Raw genomic sequence first — 27,432 nt, forward strand, 5'->3', positions numbered from 1 at the left:
TAATCTAGGTGACCTTAACATGCAGTTGCCTGACGAGATGTGTGGGACGCTGTTATCATTTACATACAGGGTTATTTGTTATAGGTGTAACATTTATAAGGGGTGAACGTAAAGCTCGTTTATTGGTCTACAAAATCCTTTAAGGCTTTTACACCTATTTTCAACCACCTGTTAAAAAGTCATCTATCTGAAAAATGTTACATTAATTTATTTTTTCGCGGGTGTACAGTCTTCAGAGACAGAGAGTAAAAGATAATTAATTTCATTTTGTAATCCGAATTTAGAAGAGACTTTTTTTTACTACAAATTATTGTATCTGAAACCTATGATTTTCGGAAAGTGTGTGCCGTATATTATCTTAAAGCAAGTAACTAATAAATTGACTCCTTTAAAGCTTTTACATCGATAACCATTCATCCTGTACAATGTATATATTAAAACAAAAATATCATACATCAATATTATTTTACATACGAGACGAGTTTAAAAGCACAGAAGAATAAAGATTTAAATATTATTGAGTCTTTATAAGTAATTTAATTTTTGCGTAGTGTATTAAACATAATACATGATTATAGGCACTTTATATCAGTATAACAAATGTTGATAAATTTATTATTGTAATTTATTTTGTTCCGTAAACTGTCCCGTAATAGAGGGTACAGACTTTGTAAGACAAAATACATCTATGATGGATTGCTCATTACAAAAACAAAAAAAGGATTGCAAATCAAGATTTAATGATAAGAAACACAAATCGTTTCTATTTGTTTCCTTCGCTGTTATGTGGAAGTACAATAATTCTATTTACATTGGTTATCTTCGTATGGAAACCTTGTGTCTTGGAAACGTAACATAAAAACTAGTAATCGGTTGGTTGGGTAAAGCGCAAAAACTGAGAATTTATTATTCTACTTGGTTATGTGCGATTTGTCTTGTTCATTATTGCCTTTGTATAAATCTTAATGATTCTGCAAGTATAATTTGGTTTTCATTGTAAAGTAGGTTGTTCAGATTGTTGTCCTCTAAAACGGAGAGGAAAAATCTTGTCCAACGTCTTTTAATTTTTATTAAATACAATATTGCTTAAAAATGAAAATCTGGTTATTTAATTTTTACACCGTAAAATTTTCTTTAATTGTACCACTTAATAATTCATTTAAACCGAGGAAATTAATTGTATTGTATAATATATTAAAATAAAATGCTTATTACGTCGTCATTGGTAATAATATAGAGATTTTACTCTGTGTTTATCCAATAATTAAGGTTTAATATTTATAATAGTATTGGGGTAAGCTTATCTTAAAGAGTTTAATTTAGTAAATGTTTTAATGTCAGAGATGTTTTATATTGGTAACTAGGCAATGTTCTTGGACGATAGGACGTAGAAGTGGCACGCGAGGTGAGGTGAGGCTTTCATAGGGTGCAGTGCACGGATGTCGATATTAACGTTGAAGCCCGCCAGTCGAAGGAAGACAAGCGCGTGCGCAACTCGCCACTGATAGTTGGCGAAAGAGCGCCGAATACCCTTCGTGCGTGTTTTAGTGATTTACGTGGATACAAAAAGAATCATGAAATTCCATCTAAAAATATTCGGTAAGTTTTCTTACAAATTATTTAGTTAAACACTAAATTGTAACGAAGAACAATTTAATTGTTACAATTACACTTTTATGGTAGATGACCTAATGTTAGTTTTTGCTGTAAATATATTATTATCATCTTGGTTAGGTTAGCCAAGGAAATTTAAAAGTTTTAACTAATTTAATGATTGTTTAAAATGACGACTGTTATCCGTATTATTTCCTAATAAGCATATGTAAATTCCATTTCTTAAATAACTAATTCTATTCCTTTTACAAAATTATAAATTTTTGACAACTGAATGATGACAAAATATTACTAACATTTATTAATATTCTGACTTTTCTTATATTTGTTTGATTTATTTATAGATATATAGTTGTTGTTATAGATACATAGTTGGTGTTTATTCAGTGAGACACAACACAAAGTTTTCAAAACGTTGAATTAAAATTCTTTTCCTACAATCGAAACGATTAACATTCAGGATTGCAGATGGTAATGTTTAATTTGCTGCTGAGGAAAATGGCGCAAGAAATGTTTTTGTCAATATTTGGCTATACTATAGACATTGAGAATTTGACCTGAATCTTTATTCCGTTTAGGAAAAAAAAAATTGATCTTTTTGTTCCGTTTCTGTTGTCACTTGTAAATAATTATTCAGTAAAAGAAATTGTTTTTATGAGATAAATCGAAATAATTAATTACCTATTTTCGTATTTCAATTTAATAATTATTGAGATTTTTCATAAAACGTTGAAGACTTGAAGACAACATATTCAAATAACAGTTATTAAGTTATTATTTAATATGCTGGTTGTGCAGATTAAGGCTCGGATGTTGTAAAAATCATATTAATATCGCGAAGCATACGACTACACATTTGAGATTCTTACGAATTTTAAACAGGTTTTACGTCTTTGTTCTTTCGTTTATGAGTAATACACATATTTTTTAATTTTGCTTTATATTCTAAAAATAGCAAACATTAATTTAATTTAAAGGTCTTGGGAATCGTGTTCAATAACATTTTTATGATGTTAATTATGCTGTATTATTGTTTGACAAAAAACTTCATGCTTAATAAAACATGGTATTCCCTCCATTTTTACAAGCTAGTATTACGAGAAGTTTAGTGTTGGAACTCAATTAATCAATAATAGTTATTGAAATTATCAGAATATTTTATGTCATGAGATTATTTTTCGTCTTTCCTAGACATTGATTCTAGTAAGCATATATTTTGAAACTTGTTTTAAAGATTTGTCGATTGGATACTAGATGAAATTGCCGTCGTGCTTTTAAGAAACTAGATGTAGGCCTCTGTGAGCGCACTGTTTTATAGAGGAGGATCGAAGTTTTTTGTTTAATTACTCTTAGTAAATATAGTAAGAGCAGTAATCAGATGCGCCGTTGTATGGTGTCAGAAAAGGCAGTCATAGAATACGTATTTATTACTATTTGGTTGTACTATGTAGGCGAATTTCCGACAAAATATTTAAATGACCTTACTATATTATGACAAATGTATGTCTTACTATAATCTTAATTGAATCCGAAAAAAATCAAGAATGTTGAATAGATAATTTTAAATTCGTGACCATAGAAAAAAAAATCACTTAACTGTTTATTCTAGCGTCTTTAATGTGTCAACCTCCCGCCACAGAAAAGAAATTTGCTTAACTTTCTATTTGTTGTTAAATGTAAAATTTTTGTGCCAACTGTTTTATTTTGTGTTATTCAATAAAGAATATATTTTTAGATTTCCTACATTTGTTTCCAGCGCACGTAGAATCCTTTTGAGAATCAGTTTTTCTTTTATAATGTTAGTCTACGTCATGCAATGCGCATATTTTATCTATCTTTATTACTCTTTAATTTATTTTAGATTACCAACATTTAAGCGCACTGTCAAAATTTATTTAGCTTAAATTTGACCAGTGCGCTTAAATGTTGTAGCTTGTTTTCTAAGAGAGCGAGTTCATACAACGAACTTTGATGACTATCTGTATGAATAAATTTTAATTTAACGCTATGAGGGTTAAATTATTAAACATGAATTTCTTTAGCACTAGCCATTTCAAGGGTGAAGGAGAGTCCTGTGATATGCCTAACGTTGCGTCTTCCTTAAACTCCATTTTACTTTTAGATATACAATTATAACAAAATACATAAAATTATAAATACAATAATTATAAATATATATTTTAAATATGGTGTTTCAAGTGTTTGTGGAACAGATTTATATATCAACATATCCAACTCGTTGACTATCACGGTATTGTCTTCAATGAACTTATTTTTACTCACAAATCAAGAGTAAGTTGCTACGGAAGTTATTTAACGCTGTAACGCCATCTATCCAAGAGAATCATAACAGTAAACAATGGCAATTTAATAGTGACTAATTTAGAAGACATCGTCGAGGTTAAATATAATTATTAAATTATAAACAACAACTGATGACGATTAAATTATTTAATGTCCACACATATTTGTTCCAGCATTTATAATCTGCGTTTTTATAATGTGTAAAATATAAATTTTTATTTTGTAGAGATGACACTAAATCAATCGAATTGTACTTAGTGTGGCCATTAATACTATTGTATGTAAACAAATTATTACCAATTTGGAATCTATCATTTTTATATGAATGTTCATCGTGTTTTCTTATTCTAAAATTCTAAATATATAATCTGTAAATTTACCAAGAATGGTCCTTTCAGTAAGACTCGGTGTCAGATCATAAAGCTCGATCCATTTAATCTTGGTTATAAACGAAAGTTCCCGACTTCAGCTCTGATAATGGCCGTCCTCTAGTTCTGATATTAATATACTGGATTATGATTTATGATCAGTTCTAGAGAGTAAGGCTTGCTTTGAACGCTTTGGAGTCCCTAAAACCATCTATAGGATTGGCAGTGAGAGTTATCAAATAGAAAGAGAGTGTGTTGCTATTGATAACTGGCCTCAACGTTTAAAGGTCTGTATTATTGCCAATGCCACTCCGGATAAGTTTTATATATTTTTAACGGTTGTATATGAAGGTATTAAATGTATGTATTAAACACATTTTAATTTTTATAAATGTTAAGTGCAATAAAAAAAATGTTTTTTTTGTAACAATATTTATGACAAGACTAAGTATATTTTAACATTTAGTTATTTTATTTTTTTGCTTCTTTGTTGTGTTGTATCTAATGTTTTTTTTGATATTAATATCGTTACTAATTACAACGAATTTTACTTACGTATGAAAAAGCAGTAATAGTATGTTTACTAAACTCAGTGTATATTTATTGGTTTAATTTTTTTGATAGAATTTAGTTTTATAAAATAATAAGTGACGTTGTAATAGATTATCACAAATATAATTTCGATATTGTAAAGAAAGTTAACGATCGCATGTCATAAATTCGATTATTAATTTATATACGCGATCTATATACTACAACATATAAAAGGTGACGGGTAATGATCTAAATTGTTAATGTACCCAGCGAGTTAAAAGTAAAAGATTAAAATATAAAGTTTTTCACATAAACCTATAATTTGTTAAATGTTTTGTAACTATCGACAAATATTTAAAGAAAAGTTATATGGTATAACTTTACATGAATACATTTTTATAAGCTTTTTTTTTATTTATTTCACGTAACAGCACCGAATATTTTAGATGGAAAAGATGGTCAGCTCTACATTTCTCGGCCGAGACATGTAGTTTTAACATATTTTTGTACAGCAGGTGTAGATGGTTATTCTTACGCAGTGGACCACAGCATCCTCCGCATGGTCACATTTTGTTTTGTTAATCAAGAAGTACGACAAAATAATGTTTAAAGTGACTTTGACACAATAGATGAACGAAGAAAGAAGGGTTTTAACTATATTACTAGTGTACTATCAAAATATATAAATTATAACAAAATATTACATGTACTTCGTTAAAAATAGAATAATGTTACTAAGTAAAAATATAGATAAAAGTACAAAAACTATTCGTAAAAAAACATTACGGTAAATGACTACTAAATACTTAAAAAATTACAAATCTTTCTTAATTACAACATTAACGACACTCGAATTTTAAATTACAAAATAAGGGTCATATATATATAAGATTGTACAAGATACCAGCTGTCCTTCATCCGCTTCGCGATGTTCTTACCTTACCTCTACCTGGCAAAAGGAATATTCCTATTAAATTTATTTTATTAATATTATATTTACCAGACATATTATGAATCATTACATATGAGGAAATCTCTTATTAATAACCACGAAGAATATGTAATAAGGTTAAATAAATATTCCATTGTTCGAGTAAAGCCAGAAAAATCTGACGCGATACTAAAAGCAATGAAAAACTACTAATCCGCATGCAATGGCCGTAGCTGCAATGACAATTTTTTCTCTTTCCTTTTACAATTATAATTAGCATATGTTCAGTATGATCACTTTTATCACATAGAATATTCCAGTCGTAGGGTTTAAATCATATTACCTACAAATCCTTCTTACCTGATTTGAAACAATATCCAGCACAGATTTTAGTACGTCGAGATATTTTAGCTGAAAAATTCCGGTCAGGATACTTAACATAAACTAAACTTAACTTAAAATAAGCTAACACTAGAGAGGATTCTAGAAGCTAAAATCTACGCAGCAAAGGGATTGCATAAATTATCTTTATCTGACTTAGCTGGCGAGTCTGAGTAATTAATCGAAATAATTTGCACTAAACAATAGTCTTTTTTAACGCTTTAGAGGATTATTAGCAATATAGATAAAGGAAAAACCCATTGATAACACCAATGGTATGGTGTTGCTGTGATCTCCATTTGTCTATTACATTTAAATTACATGTTCAGATAAATAAAGGTATGAACGAGCGATATACTTTATGGTTGTTCATTGTGTTGAAATTTACGTAACCACCATACCTGTTCACACTCGATGCGATTGCGAATGCCGTAACAGATTAATTCGCTGTGGTGACGAGAAGTACATTCTATTAACTAATGCTTACTGCGTACCTTCAGAATTCTATTAATTTAACATAAATAATATGTACACATATATGTACATAGAGGGCGGTTGGTTAAAGTTCATTTGTTAGAAAAGACAAAAATCATTTACATTTATTTCCAATCACTCTTATTTTTCCTGTTATAATGCGACTGGGCAATAATGCTTCTGACAGGGAGTTCTGTAGGGAAATATGATAAATAATAAATAATTTTAATATGTATTAATCCCAATGCGAAAGCTTTATATATATATGTATTTATTATTTCTGAAACTATAGATTTTTGGGTAGGATGTACCAAACATCATTTGAAACTAAATATATGCACCCCTTTAAAGCTTTTACATCTATAACCAATTACAGAATATTGAAAAAAGATAGAACGAAGAACGATCCGTTGCCTTCCGATTGTGACGATGGAGAAGAATGTTGTAGATATCATGTACTCAAGCTCACGCAAAACGACGCCAGGCATTTGTTCAATCAAATTTTGACATACTTTGGCCACTTTATATTAAAGGTAGACGACATAATGTAGGAACTCGTTGATCTGAGTAGAGTGAACCGATCAAATTTAAAAAAATATCAAATGAAAATCCTGGGTATCACTCCTAAATACTAACTTGTAAATGCCTCAGCTAGAGAGACATGGCGGGAGACAAAAAAGGCCGTACAATGACCCTCATGGTAACTGCTCTGCTATTAGTAATAGTTTTATTGTCCATGTGAACTATTTACATAAATAGTAATATATATTAACTTATATAATAGTAATAAATATATAAGTGTACTGTTAATAGGAACTCAGGCCTTCTTCTGATCTTTTATATGTAACAGGTTTATTATTTCGTGACATGTTCGTCTTACTAGTTCATCTATATATATATATTGGCATAAAAATAAGAGACATGCTGATAAAGCATATTACAATAATTAACATCATTTAAAAAAAATGATTCTTTTAAATATTTGTAATCATGTACTATTTTTTATTTGGTCGTAAAGATATAATAAAAAAATATAAATTATTAAAAGGTGTAGTAAGGTAAGAAAAATAACAGGACAGAATTATCTTGGCGTGTGCGATAGCGTTGAAGCTTGAAATTGGTTCTATTGACAATCGCTCAAGGTAAACGTCTTGTGAACATGAATCTGATCCATAATAACAATTAAAAAAAACTAGTACGTACGCGCATATGTAGCACATGTCAATGATTTAAAAAGAAAAGAGCGTAAACATTAGTTCAGCCAATGAATTTTAAGACACTAAATAAAATTTAGCGAACGATAGGTTTATTTTTATGGTTCACAATGAAACGAGGGAGTATTCCATCGATTAAGTAATTAAAGTAATTTTTGCATATAAAACATAACAATCGAACAAACTCAACGCATAAATGTGCAAATTTTCCACACTTGAATAATTACAGGTTTAAATAGTAAGTAGGCTTCACCGTTAGTTCTGTGCTTTTAATTAGTTCCTTTTAAGTTGATCGTGTTCGATATCTGCCGCTCGGTAATTGGTGATAGTTTGTTACCGACGGCGGACTGCTGGCGCGTGGTACAGACGGTACAGCGAAAAACGTTCGAAGTTGTCGCGGCGAGACGGCGCCGCAAGCCGCCGTCGCCGCCCAGCGGTCGACGGTCGACGGACGGCCGACTTGCATTCTTACACTTTCACCGCACCGCACTCCTCTTGTAATTACTAACATGGATACGCCGTTATGTCAACATTTGATGTTTCTCAGTGTCATTACATTTCTCGAGATCGATATAACTATATAAATAAAAACTTGCTACTTGTTAAGAACTTATTTTCTTAACAACAATAGGACAGCCAATTATTTCGGCAATATTTTCACAAGTCACGAGAAAGTAATAGATGAAAAAGAACGTTTTTCTGTTTACATACAAACCACAGAAGAAAACAGAACACTTAGGTATTAAGCATTTTACCTTAATAAAAAACTAAAGGTAAGTACACAAATATTTCCTCACAAAAGTATAAAGACTTGCATTGTACGAAACAGAAGACTTATTTTTAAAATATCACCTATATTATGAGAATACGTATTATTTATGGATGGAATGCGATATGTCAATTATTTTTGACAATACAAAATCTAGCAGGTAAATAATCTATAAAAGTATGCCATGAATAACGTTACGTAGTTAGATAATAATTAAATACCAATACGACAAACGAAACACTAGTAAAACTAAGTAAGTTTTTGCTTAGATCGATGATAAAAACAAAATTCCATTGCCGTTACGATACGCTTCAAACGTTATAGCTTTTCAGATGTTACGACTACTATACCATCTTGTTACTAAAACATAATAAAAACAAAGCGTATTCTTATCCTTATGCATGCTATGGCCAGGATGCATTAACATGCAATTCAAATGTCACGGCTTGTGCTATTAAAGAAAGGGCAAATAGACATCATTACATTGTTTATTTACTCGCGAGATGGGTGTAAACTAGTTTAAATTCCAAGGCTAGAAATAACCTTTGCAGGTATTAAAAATATTCTGCGGTTGCGGTGGAAGACTTTTATGGATAATGATAAGAGTATTTTATTTTACAATATTTTATAAAAGGCAGTATTTCAGGTTTATGAACTTGCAATTTGTATGTGGTCTGAGAATATTAAAGAGAAAGTATAATTGAACATATTTACCTACTTTAGTTCATTAGCTATTGCTGTCTTTATAAAAAATACAAAGTTACCGGTTATAATTTCACATTCGCCTTTTATTTTAGGTTTTCTTTTAATCAAAATAAAATCGGTAAAATGGCAAATAAATATTTACACTAATTAAAGAAAAACATTCTAATCTTTTTGTAACACCATAACAATTTACAATGAGAGTCAAGTAGAATCTACCATATGAGCAGGCAAACATCATTCTCGAGTAGTGCTATCTTATTATATATGAAATCATTTAAAGTATAGCCACCCTTAGCAAATTTAGATTTAGACATTTCTTTTAAATTTTGCATTCAATCTAGAGATTGAACATTAATTGGGTTCTTATCGTATAAATACAGCATATAAATTGCCAATAGAATGATTTATTACCTCGGTGAAGTGAAGTCTTTGGTATAAAATACTTTAGGAATAGTCTGTATTTATATAAAAAACAGCCTTGTTCTTTGTAATAGATGACGTAATGGTCTGTACCTAGTTTCGAACTAATAATCGTGCAAGCGACAGATGCAGACTGAAATATTCCCCTTCATGTACACGTATCGTTAGCTCTTTATTACGAACTAATGAATTAAGTTTCTATTATTATTTATTATCATCTCCTATTATTAACTCTGTCTGGAAAATACAGTAAAGTTCTAGCAGACAGGTTTAAAATAAAAGCCCTTTGCGTTCATCACCTCAAACCTCCTCTTTCGGATGACAACGTGCTAGATTAATAATTAAGAGAATGTGTTTGAGAGCAAGAAGTCGCTGACTATATAAAAGAAAATAATAATGACGGTACATATTCGATATCTAAGTCATAATCTAGAATATTTGTTTATGTGCATAAGAATATTGATGGCACTAGAAAGATAAGCTTATTATACTTTTTCTAAGCTACATAAAATTAGTGACTCTTTTGTGAGTAGCTGTGTACGGTAATATAATAATTAATGCATATAATAAAAATGGTACATAAGATTAGTACTAGAAATAAAGATAAACTTGGAATAACCTTTTATAATAGGTTTCATAAAGCTGGTAACTGTTTTGTGGTATTATAATGCACATTCACATAATGTCTTTGAATTATCATGTAAGTAAATAAATTTAAGAAGTTTATTAAATATAAACTTGTAAAAAAATATGTAATAGTGTGAAGGATTTTTAAGTAAAGTACTACATAATATTACTACATTAGGAATATTGTTGTGGCTCCAAAAAAAGAGTTTGTTTTGGTTTCTTCACAGATCAGAGCACGTTTGGAATTCTTGTTTATTCTAGTTTTCATTAAAGTAGGCCCTTACATTATTTTCACGAAATACACAAGTGAGTGATCACTAAATAAATGATCCAGTGGATAATAACATGAATAAATTTATACGTTCGGACAAATAGCTCTAATCCGTGACAAAAAAATAACTTGAAACATTACACTGAATACACACAAATCCGTGTTCCTGTTTACCCTAAGACTTAGTGAACTTTTGGACTGATTTCTACTAATCCTTTTATTAAAACATGTTATGGCAGTTATAGAACGTAAAACAAATTTCATGAACACGGTAACAATAAATAAAAAGTTGTTATTAATAATGAACGAAAATTAAAATATCTCTGTGAATCAGGAAATGGCCAATTTTTAAATAACATTAATAGTAAGTTGATTTATGTACTTTGGTGTTCTTTTTAAAAATGTAGCAATGTGTAAACGTATTTTTATTAGTTGAAAAGGTGCTATTTTAACTCTGTCCGGCGAATATAATATAGCAGGAGTGGTATATTCCATCATGGTGTATGTAATTTAAAGTCCATCATTATTTTGCTGTGTAGGTAGTGCTCTTAAATAGCGGGCAGGTAGCCGTGACGGAGCACAATGAGAAATACTTAACAATGGCTGTGTTTGGCGCAGATGAACTCCGAGTTATTAATTAAAATTAACGACTTTAGTCATGTAATAAGGTATAGCGGTTATCACAAAAAATAAGTATTTCCATTATTGTTTCTAATATGAATGTAATTATAGTTTAGCAACTAACATGTCACAATTCTAAACAGATAACATATAAAATAGTTTTTGATATGAAAAAGCGTAATGAGTTTGCAATGTTGCAGTTAGAAATAATGACATTTACTTAAGAGTTTAAAAATACTTTTATTGTTTGTAATATTTTTGTAATTGTAGAGTTCTTTGTGTCGAAAGACTCTGGATGTGGGCAGTTACCAACCGATCCTATTGGAAGTTTATAATGGACGTCTTTATCCAGCTGCGGACATCATACGACTGAAAAGATGGTGATGAATATGTGTTGTGGTAGTCCTGATGGAATTTGTGCAATTGAACTCATAGTTTTATTTTTTATTAAAAAACGATTACAATTGCACTACCAGAGCGTAATGTAATAAATCATAGGAATTTTAACGGCCCGTAATAAAATTCTTTTCAGGGTTATACAAGGTGTCGCTATTGACATTTTGGTTCTACAAACGAGAAAGTTATACTCGTATTAGGGCTTTTTGAAAGATTTTGGCAGATACCAACGATTACACTAAACATGAAAATTTGTCTTATATTTATTTTTTACAATTGTCCGTCAGACATTCTATCTTAAATAGAAATTAATTTTCAAATCGTGATCTATCTAAAGCAATTAGTAAAAATATAGAGAGGACTTGAAAAAAAAAACAATTTTTTTAAAAATATTTCTTATTTTTATTTAAATTTTCACATTTATCGATGAAATTTTAAATAAAATAATAAATAAACGTACTACAAATACTGTTTAAAGTAACAAGTACACTAACGAGGAAAGAACATATCACAACTAATTGAATCTCTCGCTGCAATTATTGTTAAGAATATAGGGGAAATTAGAAAAATTTACTTTTTTCCCCTTCAAATTCAGCGGCCGGTTCAAGTCTATTCGTTAAAGACAAGAGCAATATAATTAGATATTTTTTTAATTTTGAAATGTCGGTGAAAGTCTTATTAAGTACACAGCCTCCTAATCATCATATTTCATATCTATTCAACTCGTAGCTAATGAAGACATATTTCGGTTAATAAAACTAGTCCAAGCGTTTAATACGTTGATTTCAGCTTTCGCTTTCACCTCGCTCAAAATTTTTAATCATATTAATTAAATATGAATTGACAAGTTAAATCTAGTATAACAGTGCATTGGTCTGAAAATAAACTTGTCAATGTCTTGATCTTGACATTTCTCCGGAAGCGCCTTTTTTTCTTTGGGGAATTTCCATGCGTGTTCACCTCCCGAGTACAAGTAAGTCGGAGTTACACACGCTTATTGACCACCGGAAATTCTACTTTCGTTGTCAAATCGCAGAGCCGTGATAATCATTTTGAAGGTATCACTGAACACACACAGCTTCGATTTCAAAGAGGTGAATCTCCCTTGCGACGATTTTCACTTCATCATCACCCTAAAGCCAAAAATGTGAAGAGATCGATCACACAGAATTATAAAGCAAAGAACTGCACGAAATGTGTGGTCGACAGTATGACTTATGTTAAAATAATGAGAAGTGCCAATGTTCATTAGTGTAGTACTTAGTAAAATAAGTATAAACGTAAAGTATACTAGTGGTATGTGTAACAGGAATTATGTTAAAAAAGGTCACGTGCCGTCGCCATACGCATAAGTTTCACTAGTATAATAAAATTATCGTAAAATAAACACATGAGTGTTTTAGAATAATAGGATAGAACCTTGATTATCGCAGTGGGTCGATTATCATAGTTTTTGTTAAAAGCTATGATTCGTCGAAAATGTTCTTCGCTTCATGGCCACAACGCCGCCACTTCTGCAGTGCGACCTTGCGTGGTCATAGACGGTAGAGATTACGGTTCGATATTATGCTCGTTGTGATTCCTCACCCTCTGCGACTCAATGCTATAGAAGCTGTAGCAATGTTGTTTTGTCTATTGATCAAATTGAAAGCGGCAGCTTCATTCTAGTTCAAAGCAGATCTACAGGTTTGTCCTTCCTGCGTCTTGAATGTCCTTGCCACTGCAACAATCAGTTCTTGTAATGTACAATATATTTCAGCACGTTCCAAGAAAGTACCTATGCATTGTGTGGTCATTATGCATGGAACGTTAAAATGTTTGTTCTTAATTAACAATAAGCAATTTCTGTATAAAGATGAGCTTCATATTATAATATTTATCATTTTATGCAAGCAGGATAACATCGTGACCATGAATAAAAATTACGATACTTTCAAGCGTGAAGAGTTGACGAAATTTGACAGGTTGTCAGGTCTTTATCAAAACACTGATAGATAAAATCGTAATGTCATTTTTTTATTATTTTATCTTTTATTAAGAGTTGTAGTTATAGTCAGATTCATAGTTTTTATTAAAAATAACTAATGGAATCTTGTAAGATTTTTGTTGCTTGTGCTTTAATAAGTTTTAAGATACATTGTCAGTAAGTTCTCAGGTATTTTTAAATTCCATTTCGAATAAAGTATGCATAAAACATAAATTGTTAATTGTAAACATTTCTCTAATCTACAAATTTAATCTGAAAGAGTCTACTGTGAAAAATCAATGTTAAGATGAATGAAACTAAGTTGCCCGAGGAACTTATTTAAAACATATTTGTTATCTGCGGGATAATTACCTACAAATCCATTTTATTTTGTGCGTATTTTCCGCGCAGATTTATGCACAATTCCTTTAGACTGTTTCTTATTTGAACATATAAGATTAATATAAAATACGTACTTACATATAATATCATCAAATGGTTTACAGTTTATTAGCGAAAATTAATGTACTTATAAACTATAAGGTTATTAAACTATGTTACATTTATACTTAGCTAACTTGAGTTGTACATTTATATTATAAATAAAAGTTTTTACATGCTTATAGAAATTACACGTACCAATATTTTGCACATAAAAAGTGTTGCTCAAGTCTGTTCTTCGAATTTTTACAGTTCAGGTGTTTGGTCACTTTCCTTAATAATTTTATTTTGTTAAATATTATAATCAAATATTTTTTGTTGCTTTACCATTACACTTTGATACGAACAATGTCACTTCCTTTCCTTGTTTAACCAGTTTGATTAGATATTAAGGTCTTATGAGTTCTTTATATCTATTTATATAATATTGTATATATTAAATTAATATTTATATATTTTAATTAATATTTATATATTTATTATAGTATTGCTGTATAGCTATGCTGTATTTTACTTTAACTTGAACTGGAAGTATTAAAATGTATCAAACAATTGATCATGATTCTTATCAAAGTATTGTGTTGAGGAAAAAGTTCCTTCACATTTTATGTGAAAATGGAGACATATTTTTATACTTTATTACGTATACGTGTAGTAAATGTCGAAAATATTAATTTCCATTTTCAAAAATGGCGTTTACTTTATGCGTAACTGGTCGATTAAAACAAATTGCATCATTGAAATCAAAATTTCCGGATTGAAAACGCTTAAACCAACTTTTATTAAAGTCGCATTAGCTCCACGACGTCACAATTTTTTTTGGGGCTTTCGTCTAATATTTTCGTCTTTAGTAAATTTTTAAATAAGTCGAATTTACGCATTAGTTTTATTCATTTTGATAGAGACAGGCTAAAAACAAAAAAAAAATATCTCAAAATATTATTGAAATTAATTTTTTTTCAATCATACATAATTAATATTTTGGTTATGATTTCAGATGTGGTCCCGGCGCGGTTGAGTGTAGCGATTATGCTGTTCTTCGCCTGCTGGGTCAACTACATGATGCGAGTCAACATGAGCGTGAACATTATAGCCATGGTTCCTGATGATGTCAAAACAACATCGTTAGTAAATTTTAATATCACCTTTTTTCTCATTGTCCATTATTAAAATAACCTAAATTATAAAATATATATCTTTAACAGAAATATTCAATATTATGTATTTATATTACAAGGTTGCGGAGGAATGATTTTTTTTAAATTACGCGCTATCAATTTGTAACGATTTCAAAAACTTTTAATAGTGAATAATATTTCAGCGCCTTATCTTTATAATTTAAATTATTATATTTTTGGTAATGAATTTCTTTTCAATTAAGTTAGAAGTTAAAAATGCATTGAATAACGTAAGCATTTTAACTTTCGTGCCTTAAAATTACACAAAAAAAAAACTTTTTAAAATGTTAATAATTACAGGTAAAAAGTAAAATTTTGGTTTTATATATCTACGTTAAAATGTATCTCATTTAATTCTGTTTCACTATCAAAAAACCGTTAAAAATATAGAGGAAAATAAACAAGAAATTCTCAAGTAAGGAAATATTTAGCACATGGTACTGTTTCGAGAAATCAAGAATCCGCAAGGACGGCTAGATCGCTGTGACATGTTTATTATACTTCTATTGCGAAATGCTCAGGATTTATAGCTTTAAGAAAATTATTTTAAAATATAGATTTTTTTGTGTTATGAACGGAAATGAATCAATGATCTTAGCTATCTCTCTATAAATAATAAATAAATAAATTATAAAATTAACATTTTGTAGCCAAACATTGAAATTATAAGACAATAGTTTGTTGATTATTAACCTTTACTAATTTTAGCCTAATTAAATTCTTTATAAATGCGACGAAATCTATCTAACATTCGGATTTCCCCTTGAAACCGGCGTAGGCCATAGAAACCAGTTTTCGCGAAGACGGTACGACGATGGCCTTTCGAACGTTCGGCTACAGAATGCGTTTCGTTGTTTACGTCATTGATCAAATTTATTAAGGTTTTTTTGTCGGATTCATTAATAATTACATAAATATATAATTAATTTGTTTTAAGGAAACTGCGCAGCAGTTTGTACATTATTAAGAATTATGTAAATTAGTAGGTAAAGTTATTATTGAGGACGTTGAAATAGAAAGCAAATATTTGAAAATATTTCTTGTTAGTTAATATTATAAGTAAATTATTTATGAGAAAGTTCGCAAATAAATATTTCTATAATGTACTGTACATATGTATTGTCTAATAAAGCGACATATTACACATACACAATTACTTTATCAAAGTATAATTTTTGCTTTGAAAGAATTCTTCTGGCGAAGACTCCGTAAGGAAATACTTATCAATATTCGCTGCTTTATTTTCTGTCTTTCATTATTTATTTATCGAAATTGTCTAATCTATTGAAAAAATGTTTTTTATGTGGATCAATTGGAGTCCTTTAAAAATATCATTACTGCTATTTCAATTTTACTTTATGTTACTTGTCTAGGCTGTCTAAATTTCATCCATTAATGCATAATATAAATTAAATCAATATATCAAATTTAGTACAAATCGATAGAAAATTACACTTACTTTCATGTTTAACGCAACTTGTTAGTATTATTTAATTAAAAAAAGAACTTATTACAATATCCAACAAATTAAAATAACTCGCAAAGGATATTTCATGCTAAATTAAATTGTTAATTTTAGTTTACTTATATAAAAACGTTAAAAGACTTTCTCGTAAAAAATAATTTTGCAGTGATAATTCTTTTTGAATTAAATATGTAATGTACATTTCTTAGTATTACCGTCTGTACTGTGTTGACGTTTTGAGTGAAGGGCATAACGGTACAGGTCGCTTACAGTGCCGAGTTGGTTATCGACGTCTTGGCCACTTTGTCACTGCCGCGCGAAGGTCTGCCTTTCATGACGCAAGGCATTAGTTCTTGAAATTTTTAAACAATGTATGATTTATGGATACTTGAAAAATAAATGTTTCGTTTAAAGGCATATTATCATTTAGCTATATTTATACTTAAAAAATATATTCGTCAACTTACTTTCTTCGGCTACGGTCGCAGCTGGATATAGACTTCCTATAGATTTCCAATAGGACTGGTAGATAGCGGCAATTTCAATGATGTCGTCCATCTTGTAGGTGGATGTCCTACGCTGCGCAAGCCAGGCCCACTTCAGAGAACCATAAGTCCCCAGCGGTCACCTGTTCTGTGCGCTACATGGCCTGCCTACTATCACTTTAACTTGCTGGGTTTTTAGTTACTTCCGTTCACCTTCGAATTACCTCATCGATTCGATGTCGTCGAGAAATTTCGAGCATAGCCCTCTCAAAGTTAAATAAACTTAAAATCTGAATTCTTATAAATATTCCATCATTCAGCAAAAAATACTTACAATTTTCTTAGAACACTATGACATTTAGTTGTTCTTACAAATGAAAAAGTCTTATCTTAATAGCGACTAATATGTCGATGTATGTAAGTAAAAGAAAATTTTAAAAATGTGAACATATTCTCTTTATCTATATTTGTTTTCCGGTTAATAATGCTTCAATACATTACTTATTTTATTTCGTTATAAGTCTCCATATAGTGTAATATTGATACTATTCTTTCGCATCTCTTTTGAAAACAGAAATTAAATAAGTTTTATCTCTTTATTTTTAACTTTTTTAACGTGTTCAATAACTACAAATTATTTACGAATGTTTTTAAAAAATATTAAAGTTTTAAACAAATAAACTAAAAGTTTTAATGAACACAAACAGTAATGTTTCATTCTTTATCACCATCACCATGTCAAACCATCACCAAGACACAGGCCTACTCAAAGATTTCCACAATCCATCGACTTCCCGCGACCGTGACCATGTCAATGTTTCATTATCAAACGAAATTCTTTTCTAAACTACGATTTATCTGTTTAAGATTAATTATAATTATTTAAACAATAAAAATAAGTTAATGAAAATATTAAATATGTTTCCGAGTGGCAGGTATTTATTTGCACGGAGACATCTAAAAAGCTACCGAGGTGCATATCGTTCCCATCATATCTTTTCTTTCTTTCAATTCTTAAACAGAACGCCTCTCTTTCTTTGCCATGATCTTTTGTTTTACAATGTTTTACAATTATTCTTATTTGTCTTGCGATTACGGGGCAGCTTGTTATTGCGTTCCCCACGTTCAGGTCCACCGCTGTGTCACAGGTACACTAGTGACTCTCCCTGATTTTAAACCTGTGTAGGTGCTCAAATCCCCTGTGACACATGAACATTTGGACTAGAACCGTGTCCAGCTCCACTTTACGCAGTACACGGTAGGCCGACGCGGCGTCCGGGAAGAACTTCCTCGTTATCGAAGCCGTCTCGCCTTCCACATACCTCCTATTCCATACGCCAAGAGTATACAGCCTAAGCCGTCGCTTGACGAATGAAACGGGGAATGTATTTTAGTTAATAGGTGAAAATCACCATTTAATGCTAGGCATGCTCTGCAGTTATTAATATAACTATGTTGAATATCTGTACATATAAAAATTAATCCCTATTTCCATCGGTCACGCTGTAACTTGTTAATATCACTCAACTTTTGTTTTACAAGTATTCTAATAGTAGAAGGATCTTTCGGAGAAAAAAGAAAATTTCGATAAACCTAGTAAAATTTTTGAACATGAAATAAAAGTTCAAACTGCGCAACTACAGCAACAGTTTGTGTTAAATTGACTGTTTGAGATACAAACAGTCAATTTATTTATTTAATCAATAAATAAAGCGATCACTTTGAAAAAGGTACACAATATATTATTTTTAAATGGAATGCGATGAGTCATAGCTTCTGGCAATACAAAGCCATATTTGAAATAGGAACATTACTACGTTAACCATAGATAAAATAAATTATTGGTTATTAATAAGCCATTACTTGTTACATAGTTAATCGTTTAAACGCTGTGTACAGTAAACTGCATAGTACAACTGCTATCTTATTTTAATGGTATATTATTATATAAAAAATTTATTAGTGTGAAGATAAACTAAGTAATTGCTATATTTATTAATATGAGTACGTTCCACACATTTTTTTTTAATTTAACTGCTAGTTAAACTAACCTAAACCATGTAAAAATACGGGTCAGTTTTTAAATTATGTTTTGGTGTTAGCCATTACTTGCATGATTATCAGATTTCGGTTTAATGTTGATTTATAAAACAACTTTATATACAATTAAAATAAATTAGAAATTTGTATCAAAACCGTTGTTAAGCTTTAAATTAAGATAATTAAATAATCAAAATTTATTCAGTATTTTAATTTATGTCTAAATAAAGATTTGACAATTAAATAATTTTTAAACTGTTTCGTTTACGAGTTTCAGTGAAAACTCATGTAAGTTGCCGGAACTAATTGCGGACGTTGTAACATTCATCATGTGTGTATAAGACAATCATATTGTTTGGTTTCTCGAGCTAGGTATCGTTTTGCATGTACGGTTGGAACAAGGAAATTCGAAACGATTGTAAACAGACTTGAGTAAAGCAATATGCTTGTCCGGTCCAATGCATTCACTTCTCAAAGAGAGGATCCCGTTGTGCGCAGATTTATTTTTAAATCATTTATTGCGTCTCAAACGGAAGCGAACAATTCATCCTAAATTTTTAATTAATTTAAAAATTTAATAATGATCGAATATCAAAATAAAGAAAGCAATTTACTTTTTACAAAATCTCTTTGCATTAATCACTCACTGTCAATTAAAATAAAATATTTAACTACTATATTAACATTGTATTTGTTTGTTATGTCTCTGGTTACGTTGTTTAGTATTTGCTACAGTTTATACTTACACCTCTTGGCTATACCTTTTATTGCAACTTCCGCAAAGAACGTGACGATAACGTTCTATTTTTTAATTACTCTAACGTAACTTATGAATGTATTACATCGATTCTATTAACATAAACTTTAGTACGAGTTTTCCGAGAGTTGCCCGACTACTTCATTCTCGTTTCTGTCGTAGGACATATACTAGTAGACACAAGCCCATAGATTTCCATTAAGATCGATTGGAAGCGGTCTCTAGCCATGTCTTCTGATGACCTTAACAAGGTGGACTGTACAATTTGCGATTGAACGTCCTCTGCTGCGATTGCTGATGTTTGGTCTCCACTCACACCTTTATCCCGAGCGGCTATCTATTCCGCGCAAAGTAGCATACCCGCTGCCACCTCCATTTGCCATCGGGGCTGGGTAGTGTCAGTAACTTTTGTTCGTCTACGGATCTTTTCATTCCTGATTCGATCTTGTAGAAGCCAATACTTCTATCAGAATTTTCAGTGTAATTTTGGTAAAATGGAGAGTATGTTTAATTAATCACATCTGATATATTTTTTCGTTGCTAATGATTTTGTGACTCAGGGTTAAAGGTCGTCAGTCCACCTTGTGACCGGACGTATTCTCAGCACCAGAAACTTACCCTACCACTTATCTAAATGCTATTTAAATTGTCAACTTTAAAATTACATCAACTTTGAGTTATTAAGGCTACACTAATAACAGATTATTAATGCGTTATATTGTTGTTCGCAGGGTGAAAAGCGAATGCGAGGCCATTGCTAATAGCGACAGCGTATTGTATAACGTTAGCACAACAGCCGTCACTACGCGGCAATTACGACAGGTAATCATTATCATATACACTGGTAATATAAAACGTACACCCGTTCCCTGAAGAGGTAAGATGGTATACAGTGTTACACAATGCAAATACACTGTGTTTACTTATCTACATATTTAAAAGGCTTTTAAATGTAAAAGTTAGTAATGACTTATGTCTATACTTGGCATGAAATTTTGGACCTAGAGAAATTTTAGAAAAAAAATCGGATATAAAGTGAAAATAATAATAGTAATGGTTGATATATTTGACTTTGATTTAAATTATAATTTTAATCCTTATTATTTGTTCTTACATGTAACTTTATATTATCATTTTAAATTTCGAAATTCGTCTTTGTTTTTGTGATTCATTTTTGACTTTAATGTTGAGCATGTCTGTAATAAATATAAATGTTAATATAATTTTACTGATATGCCGTTTAAAATAATAAATAAATGCAGAACAAATATTATAAACTTAAAGCGGTTAATATGTGCTTGTGAATGGATTATTACATATTGTTACATATTTATTATGTATAATAACGTCATCTACTCGTATAAGTGATTCATCACTATTTAGAGGTAGACAAAATTCTCATTAAGATATACGTAGTATAATTAAAAAGGGATGAATTATAATGACATTCACTAATATATAGAATATATTTTTTCTGTTGACTAATCGGGGATGCGAATAAATAGTCGACTATCAATAAATGGAATGAATTCCCGAACTTATAAAAGTTTGGCTAAATAGATATTAACTGATTGTGCGTTTTGTATTTAATTTAATTTGGTGCACTAGTATTCAAAATACAAACTTTAGCCTTATGGAAACACATGTGTATCACACATTTATTTTAAATATTTACAGCCATTCACAATCTCGATATTTCAAAACGCATTGCGACCTGAATATTTATTACGCTTCAACAATGATGGCTCACATTATTTGCAATGGTACACGTATTGTGACATACTTTTCATTAAATTGTTTGTAGGTCTACTATTGTTTTTAAAATTTAAATTATAGTAATTTTCAACATTCAACGGCTTGTGAAAACGAAAATCGATTATTTTAATGTCGTGATGTGAAGTTAAAAAAAAACAACTTCGGTCGGCATAGACATGAAAAGTAAAAAAACTAAAACTAAAACTTGCTATACATTAAACAAATATGTTTTTCTACTTAAAAAAATTTAATAATTGGTATAGAAAAGAGGAGTTCGAAATGAGATAAATCTTATTTTGACTTCATTTTATTTTTTTCATTGGCTTACCATTAAATTTTAATGAAAATCATGAAAAGACAACTTGTTCTTGTTTTAGAATAATTTATATTGCAAGAAGCGTTTATAAACTCAATGATTGAATACAGTTGTTCAAAAATTAGAAGTAGTTTCTTAAAAAAAAATTCACTCTTCGTTAGTATTCCGGGGTATTTGCTTTTGAATTTAAACAACATGAAATGTTAATAATATTCATCTTTTGGTATTACCAGTAGCGAGATAAGATAAACATTGTAAATAAGATGACTGGTCGTACGCAGTTGACGGCAGATGAAAATGACAGCCGTATCATTTGATAACGATAGCACGTATCCAGCTTCTTAATGCTACATTGTTTTGAAGTGATAACATAAGTTATCAGCATGTATTAGTATGCATATGTTTACTTAAAATGCGCAATAAACAATATTTTTAAAAATTACCATACGATTTTTCTTTTCAGCCTGAAGGAGTAGTGACATTTAATTGGACGGCCCAGCAACAAGCATACGTGCTTTCGGGGTATTTCTGGGGCTACGCCGTCACGTGTCTAGTGGGGGGCACAGCGGCAGAACTATGGGGACCAAGAAACGTCGTGTTCATAACAATGTTGATCAGCGCTGTTCTTACGACGTTGTCGCCACAAGCAGCGAGGATTCATTACTTGGTTCTGTTTGGGACTCGATTAATTATTGGATTGGCAGCAGTAAGTATTTGAGTTTTTTATTATCATGTCAACCGATAGACGCCCTCTGCAAGTCACCTCCTCTAAGATCATCACGAAGATCTGTCTTTTCCATCTAACGGGGGGACTCTGCGTCTACCGGCTCATAGCCGCCTCTCGAGCATCTGTTGGTTCCAACGGCCGTCAGATGCACGAGCCATGTGTCTCGCCTTCTGCCACTTAAGAAGACTAATTTTGCAAACTACGGTGACCTAGGTTTTTCTGCGGATCTCTTCATTTCTATTTCGCAGCGAACTTCGCACATAATTTATGATCACATATTATCAATTTTAAAATAACTACCTTAGACCTATTAAAAAGGCAATCAGAAAACATTAATTGTGCGTTCATAATACGTAATAGTATTTTAATAAAGTTTGAATATAAATCTAATAATGGGACACTGTTGGGCAAAATCCAATATAGCATTGAATAGCGGCTAGGTCGTTACTTTTAGTATGAAAAGGCTCGCAACGAATTTTACATTGTTTGTGAAACAGTAGAGAACGCGTACGACGTCGCAATGTGCGGTTACCAATAACTAGACCATTTTCTACGGTTGATAACAAAACAATACGAGTTTTGCAACAACACCTTCAAAATAAATGCTCCTTTGAATATTAAAAGCAGATAAAATGAAATGACATCGTTATTTAAATTCTAACTATTGTTATATTGTTATACCATATAGTTAACAATATGAAATCACTAACTTTTACGTAAACCTTATTATAAATACATGATTGCGTTATGATATTCCGATTATGTAAGGCGTAAACGATAAAAACTCATATTTTTACATAACTTATGTTTTTCCTCGTATCAAATAAAAGATAATACTTCAGTAGATATCTATGTAAATGGGTTTTGAAGATTCATTATTTAACATTTGTAAATCGTAAATAAATAAATGGCAGTTAGTTTTTACTATCTTTAAATCTCGGCAGATTGAATTGCTATATTGAATACTATATTTTTAGCTCCGGTTCACCAGCACAAATAAATGACCATTTCCTGGAATAGCTGAAATTATTCTGTTTAACTTTTATAGTTGCGTTAATACAGAAATTATATAAATCTCCCTTTTAAGCAATAATACGTCCACTATTGAACATGAGCCTCCACCATAGATTTCCAATAGGACCGGTTTGAAACAGTTCGCATCCAGCTTCTTCCAACCAGATCATACGCTGCGCTTGCCGGTCTTTGGTGTTAACTCTAACATTAAGTCCCCAGCGGTCATCTGTTCTGCGCGCTATGTGCCCTGTCTACTGCCACTTCTGTTAGCAAATCTGTTGGGCTATATGATTACTTTCGTTCGTCTACAGATTTCCTCATACTTGATTCTGAACTGACTTTCCATAATTTTGTAAGTGCATATAATGTAGCTGTAATAATCATTGCTTTCTATTTTGTTTCTAGGGTTTTCTGTTTCCCGCACTGCACGCGCTTGTCGCCCATTGGGCACCTCCTGCTGAAAAGGGTAAATTCGTCAGCGCCTTGTTAGGTGGGGCCATCGGAACTGTCGTCACCTGGTCGCTTACCGGACCTTTGATCGAGAACTTCGGTTGGGACTATGCTTTCTACATACCTGGTAAGTTTTATAAAAGCAATTTATTAAAGCATCTTTTACATTACTTAGAGAGAGATTTCAACTGCAAATAATATTCTAATTGATTTTTAAATGTAGAATTTTAATATACTTTCTTAAATTTTTATTCACATTCTTGCATTGTATAAGTTGAAATATACAAAGGAAACTCAATTAGGTACACAGACTTTTGTTGCAAATTGACTTTCTTTCGAATTTATATTCCATACGTTCGTATGCACCGGATTTCTAAATTGCTTTATTTACACAGTTTGATTAGATCATTTGGTTTAGAATACTAAGTTATATTTAGGTGATATCTATTCGAACATGTTAATTTTTTAGGTGTCATTACAATGGTTTGGTGTGCGTTTTGGTGGTTCCTGGTCTATGATTCTCCGATGAAGCATCCTCGTATTTCTGACTCAGAAAAAAAATACATTTTGGATGCCATTGGTGATAAAGTTAACCAGAGTACTAAGGACACTAAGGTGAGTTCAGATCCATTCTACTCCTGTCTTTACTTGCGATCCATATTAAGCCGTAAATAATTGGCGGAAAAATATTGTGCTAGATATGTTAATAATAAATTCTAATAAATGCTTACAAATCAGAAAATAGTCTCTTTAGTTGTTATGTGAAGTAGTCGTTACACTACTAAGAATTTAATGTCGTATATAAGGTTATTTCTAGTCCATGTTTATTGTTTATTAATGCATTAAAGATTACTTTGATAGAATCATCGGATATTGTTTATTGTAATGTTATGTTGTTTTATTACTACGTATATGTAATTTTTTTAAAAAAAAATCTAATTCTTGTTATTTTAACTAGTGGTCAGGTTACAGCAATAAGAAATAATTAAAATTAAGTAATATTTTATTCAATTAATATATAATTTGAATTTCCGCAGATTGTGCCACCATTCAGAAGTATAGTTACTTCGTTCCCCTTTTTGGCCATGGTGGTCCTACATTACGGTAGCAACTGGGGTCTTTACTTCGTGATGACGGCCGCACCGAAGTTTGTATCGAGTGCATTAGGATTCAACCTAACGTCGACCGGCACTTTGTCTTCCTTACCTTATTTGGCTAGAATGATATTCTCACTGATCTTTGGTGCTATTGGTGACAGGTATAAACATTTACTTTCTAAATCAGATTTAAGTTTCCTTGCTAATTATTATATTAATATTCTGTAAATTACAGGATCATCAAACAAAACGTGGTTTCAACGACCTTTATGAGGAAGTTCTTCTGTCTTTTCTCACACGTGGTTCCCGGTTTGCTGTTAATCGGTCTGGGGTACACCGGTTGCGCTCCCATCCTATCCGTAGTGCTTATCACCTTCTCTATGGGATCTAACGGTGCCGCCACTCTCACCAACCTTGTGAATCACCAAGACTTAGCACCAAACTTCGCTGGGACATTGTATGGTATCGCGAACGGAATAGGCAACACCGCTGGATTCGTCACTCCCATAGTGACAGCTCACTTTACTAAAGATGGGGTACGTTTTCTTAATATCATTGTTATTATTTTGAAAGTAGTAAACATTATTACATTTATATTAATATAAATCTATAATATGATATTTGGATTGGGCATTTGATTTGGCAGCGGGCAGGTTATATAGCGCGCAGAACAGATAGCCGCTAGTGCTTTAAATGCGGTAGAAAAGATTATAGACCGGCAAGCGCAGAGTAAATCGTTCACTCATGAGGTGGACACACGACATTGTTAAGACCTTCGGAAGACGCTGAATACACGTTCCTATCGGTCCTATAGGAAAACTAGGGGAGAGGCCTATCTCTAGCAGTAGACGTCCTATGGCGGAAACGGTGATGATGATAAAATAATTAGATAATATAAATAAATTTTGGGCTTCAAAAGTTATTGGTCTCTAGTGTTCTGATAAGAAGATTAAATTATGAAACGTACTAGATAGTTATCTCTTTATATATTTATTCAATGTAAAAAAATATTTTATTTTTAGTTTCTGTCCAATATTCCTTTTTTCTTGCATTTAAATCTTGTACAAATTACTAAGGAACCTTGTAAGAAAAAGATGAATGAAATCGGCGAAATCTTTATCAAGTAACGGCGTGAACAAGAGAAACAGGAATTAATCTATCTCGTATTTATGTAAAAGATTTCCCCCTATATATAGACTCATTACGATGTCTCCAAAATCATAAGGTTTAGATATTTTGCCCGGTATTGGTCGGGTAATAATAAAATTATTTTAAATTTAAACTAGCTGTGGTTTCGTTCATTAAGTTCAGAAAAAGGCGGGGGACCTTTTAAACATTTTAAAGAATTCATTGATTTTTTTTAAATGACAGAACGGTTTTGCGGAATGGCGGCCAGTGTTTCTCACGGGTGCGTCCCTTTACATCGCTTCAGCAATTTATTTCATTCTCTTCGGCACTGGTGAAACACAATCTTGGAATTACGTGGCGCCCGCTGAAGAAGATGAACAGGACAAGAGACCGAGTGCGAACTCCACGGATACCACAGTCACAATTCCTGTAAAGACATAAAGAATTTACGATAAGTTATTTTTTAATTCATAATGTATTCGTCTCATGGGCGTGCATAAAGAGTTATTTTTGAATATAGTCGGATTTTTTATACAGCAATGTGAGAAAAATTTCTTCTACGACACCAGCTTGAAATCGGTGCAATTGTAACACGTGTTTCAATAGCTGGTCACAAATAAATTACTACGTTTTATTTCGGTTAATCTATAACAGAAATATTTAAGTGTAGCTTAGATTTATCGAACACATAATTTCTAATATATCACATTATTCACGTATTGTATAAGCTTAATTTAATTACTTACACTGACAATTATGCTAAATGATAGCCAAACTCTTGCTATGTATGTTAAATGTAAATCATTAAATTAATTCAAAGTTCAAATATTATAAAAGTTTTATTTTCTAGGTTTTGTAATTGATGTGAGTTGTATTGTAAAATTGTATGTGATAAAATCACCTAAATTATATTCATTTAATTTGTTCTATAATAAATGCTTAAAATATATGTTAATTAAGAATTTGTAATGTTAAGATATAATA

At 31.0% G+C, this 27,432-nt stretch overlaps 1 protein-coding gene across 1 annotated transcript; it reads left to right on the plus strand.

The window, feature by feature from the left end:
- Positions 1-1,430: 1,430 nt before the first annotated feature.
- Positions 1,431-27,432, plus strand: LOC137918665 (uncharacterized transporter slc-17.2-like). Its single transcript, XM_068761527.1, has 9 exons — positions 1,431-1,599; positions 15,034-15,160; positions 20,693-20,783; positions 22,496-22,738; positions 24,179-24,350; positions 24,693-24,838; positions 25,261-25,481; positions 25,556-25,856; positions 26,692-27,432. The coding sequence occupies exons 1-9, from the start codon at positions 1,575-1,577 to the stop codon at positions 26,887-26,889; spliced, it is 1,524 nt and encodes a 507-aa protein (XP_068617628.1). The 5' UTR covers positions 1,431-1,574; the 3' UTR covers positions 26,890-27,432.

This window comes from Battus philenor, unplaced genomic scaffold, assembly GCF_028537555.1.
Source record: "Battus philenor isolate CCGP_79_NKW_IND1 unplaced genomic scaffold, ilBatPhil1.0.hap1 SCAF_15, whole genome shotgun sequence".
Classification (NCBI taxonomy): Eukaryota; Metazoa; Arthropoda; class Insecta; order Lepidoptera; family Papilionidae; genus Battus; species Battus philenor.

Excerpts from the sequence above, each read along its gene's own strand:
- LOC137918665 (XM_068761527.1), top strand. The coding sequence starts at position 1,575 with ATGAAATTCCATCTAAAAATATTCG. Across the intron at positions 24,839-25,260 it reads AGAGTACTAAGGACACTAAG|ATTGTGCCACCATTCAGAAG; the intron begins GTGAGTTCAGAT and ends GAATTTCCGCAG. Across the intron at positions 25,857-26,691 it reads CTCACTTTACTAAAGATGGG|AACGGTTTTGCGGAATGGCG; the intron begins GTACGTTTTCTT and ends TTTAAATGACAG.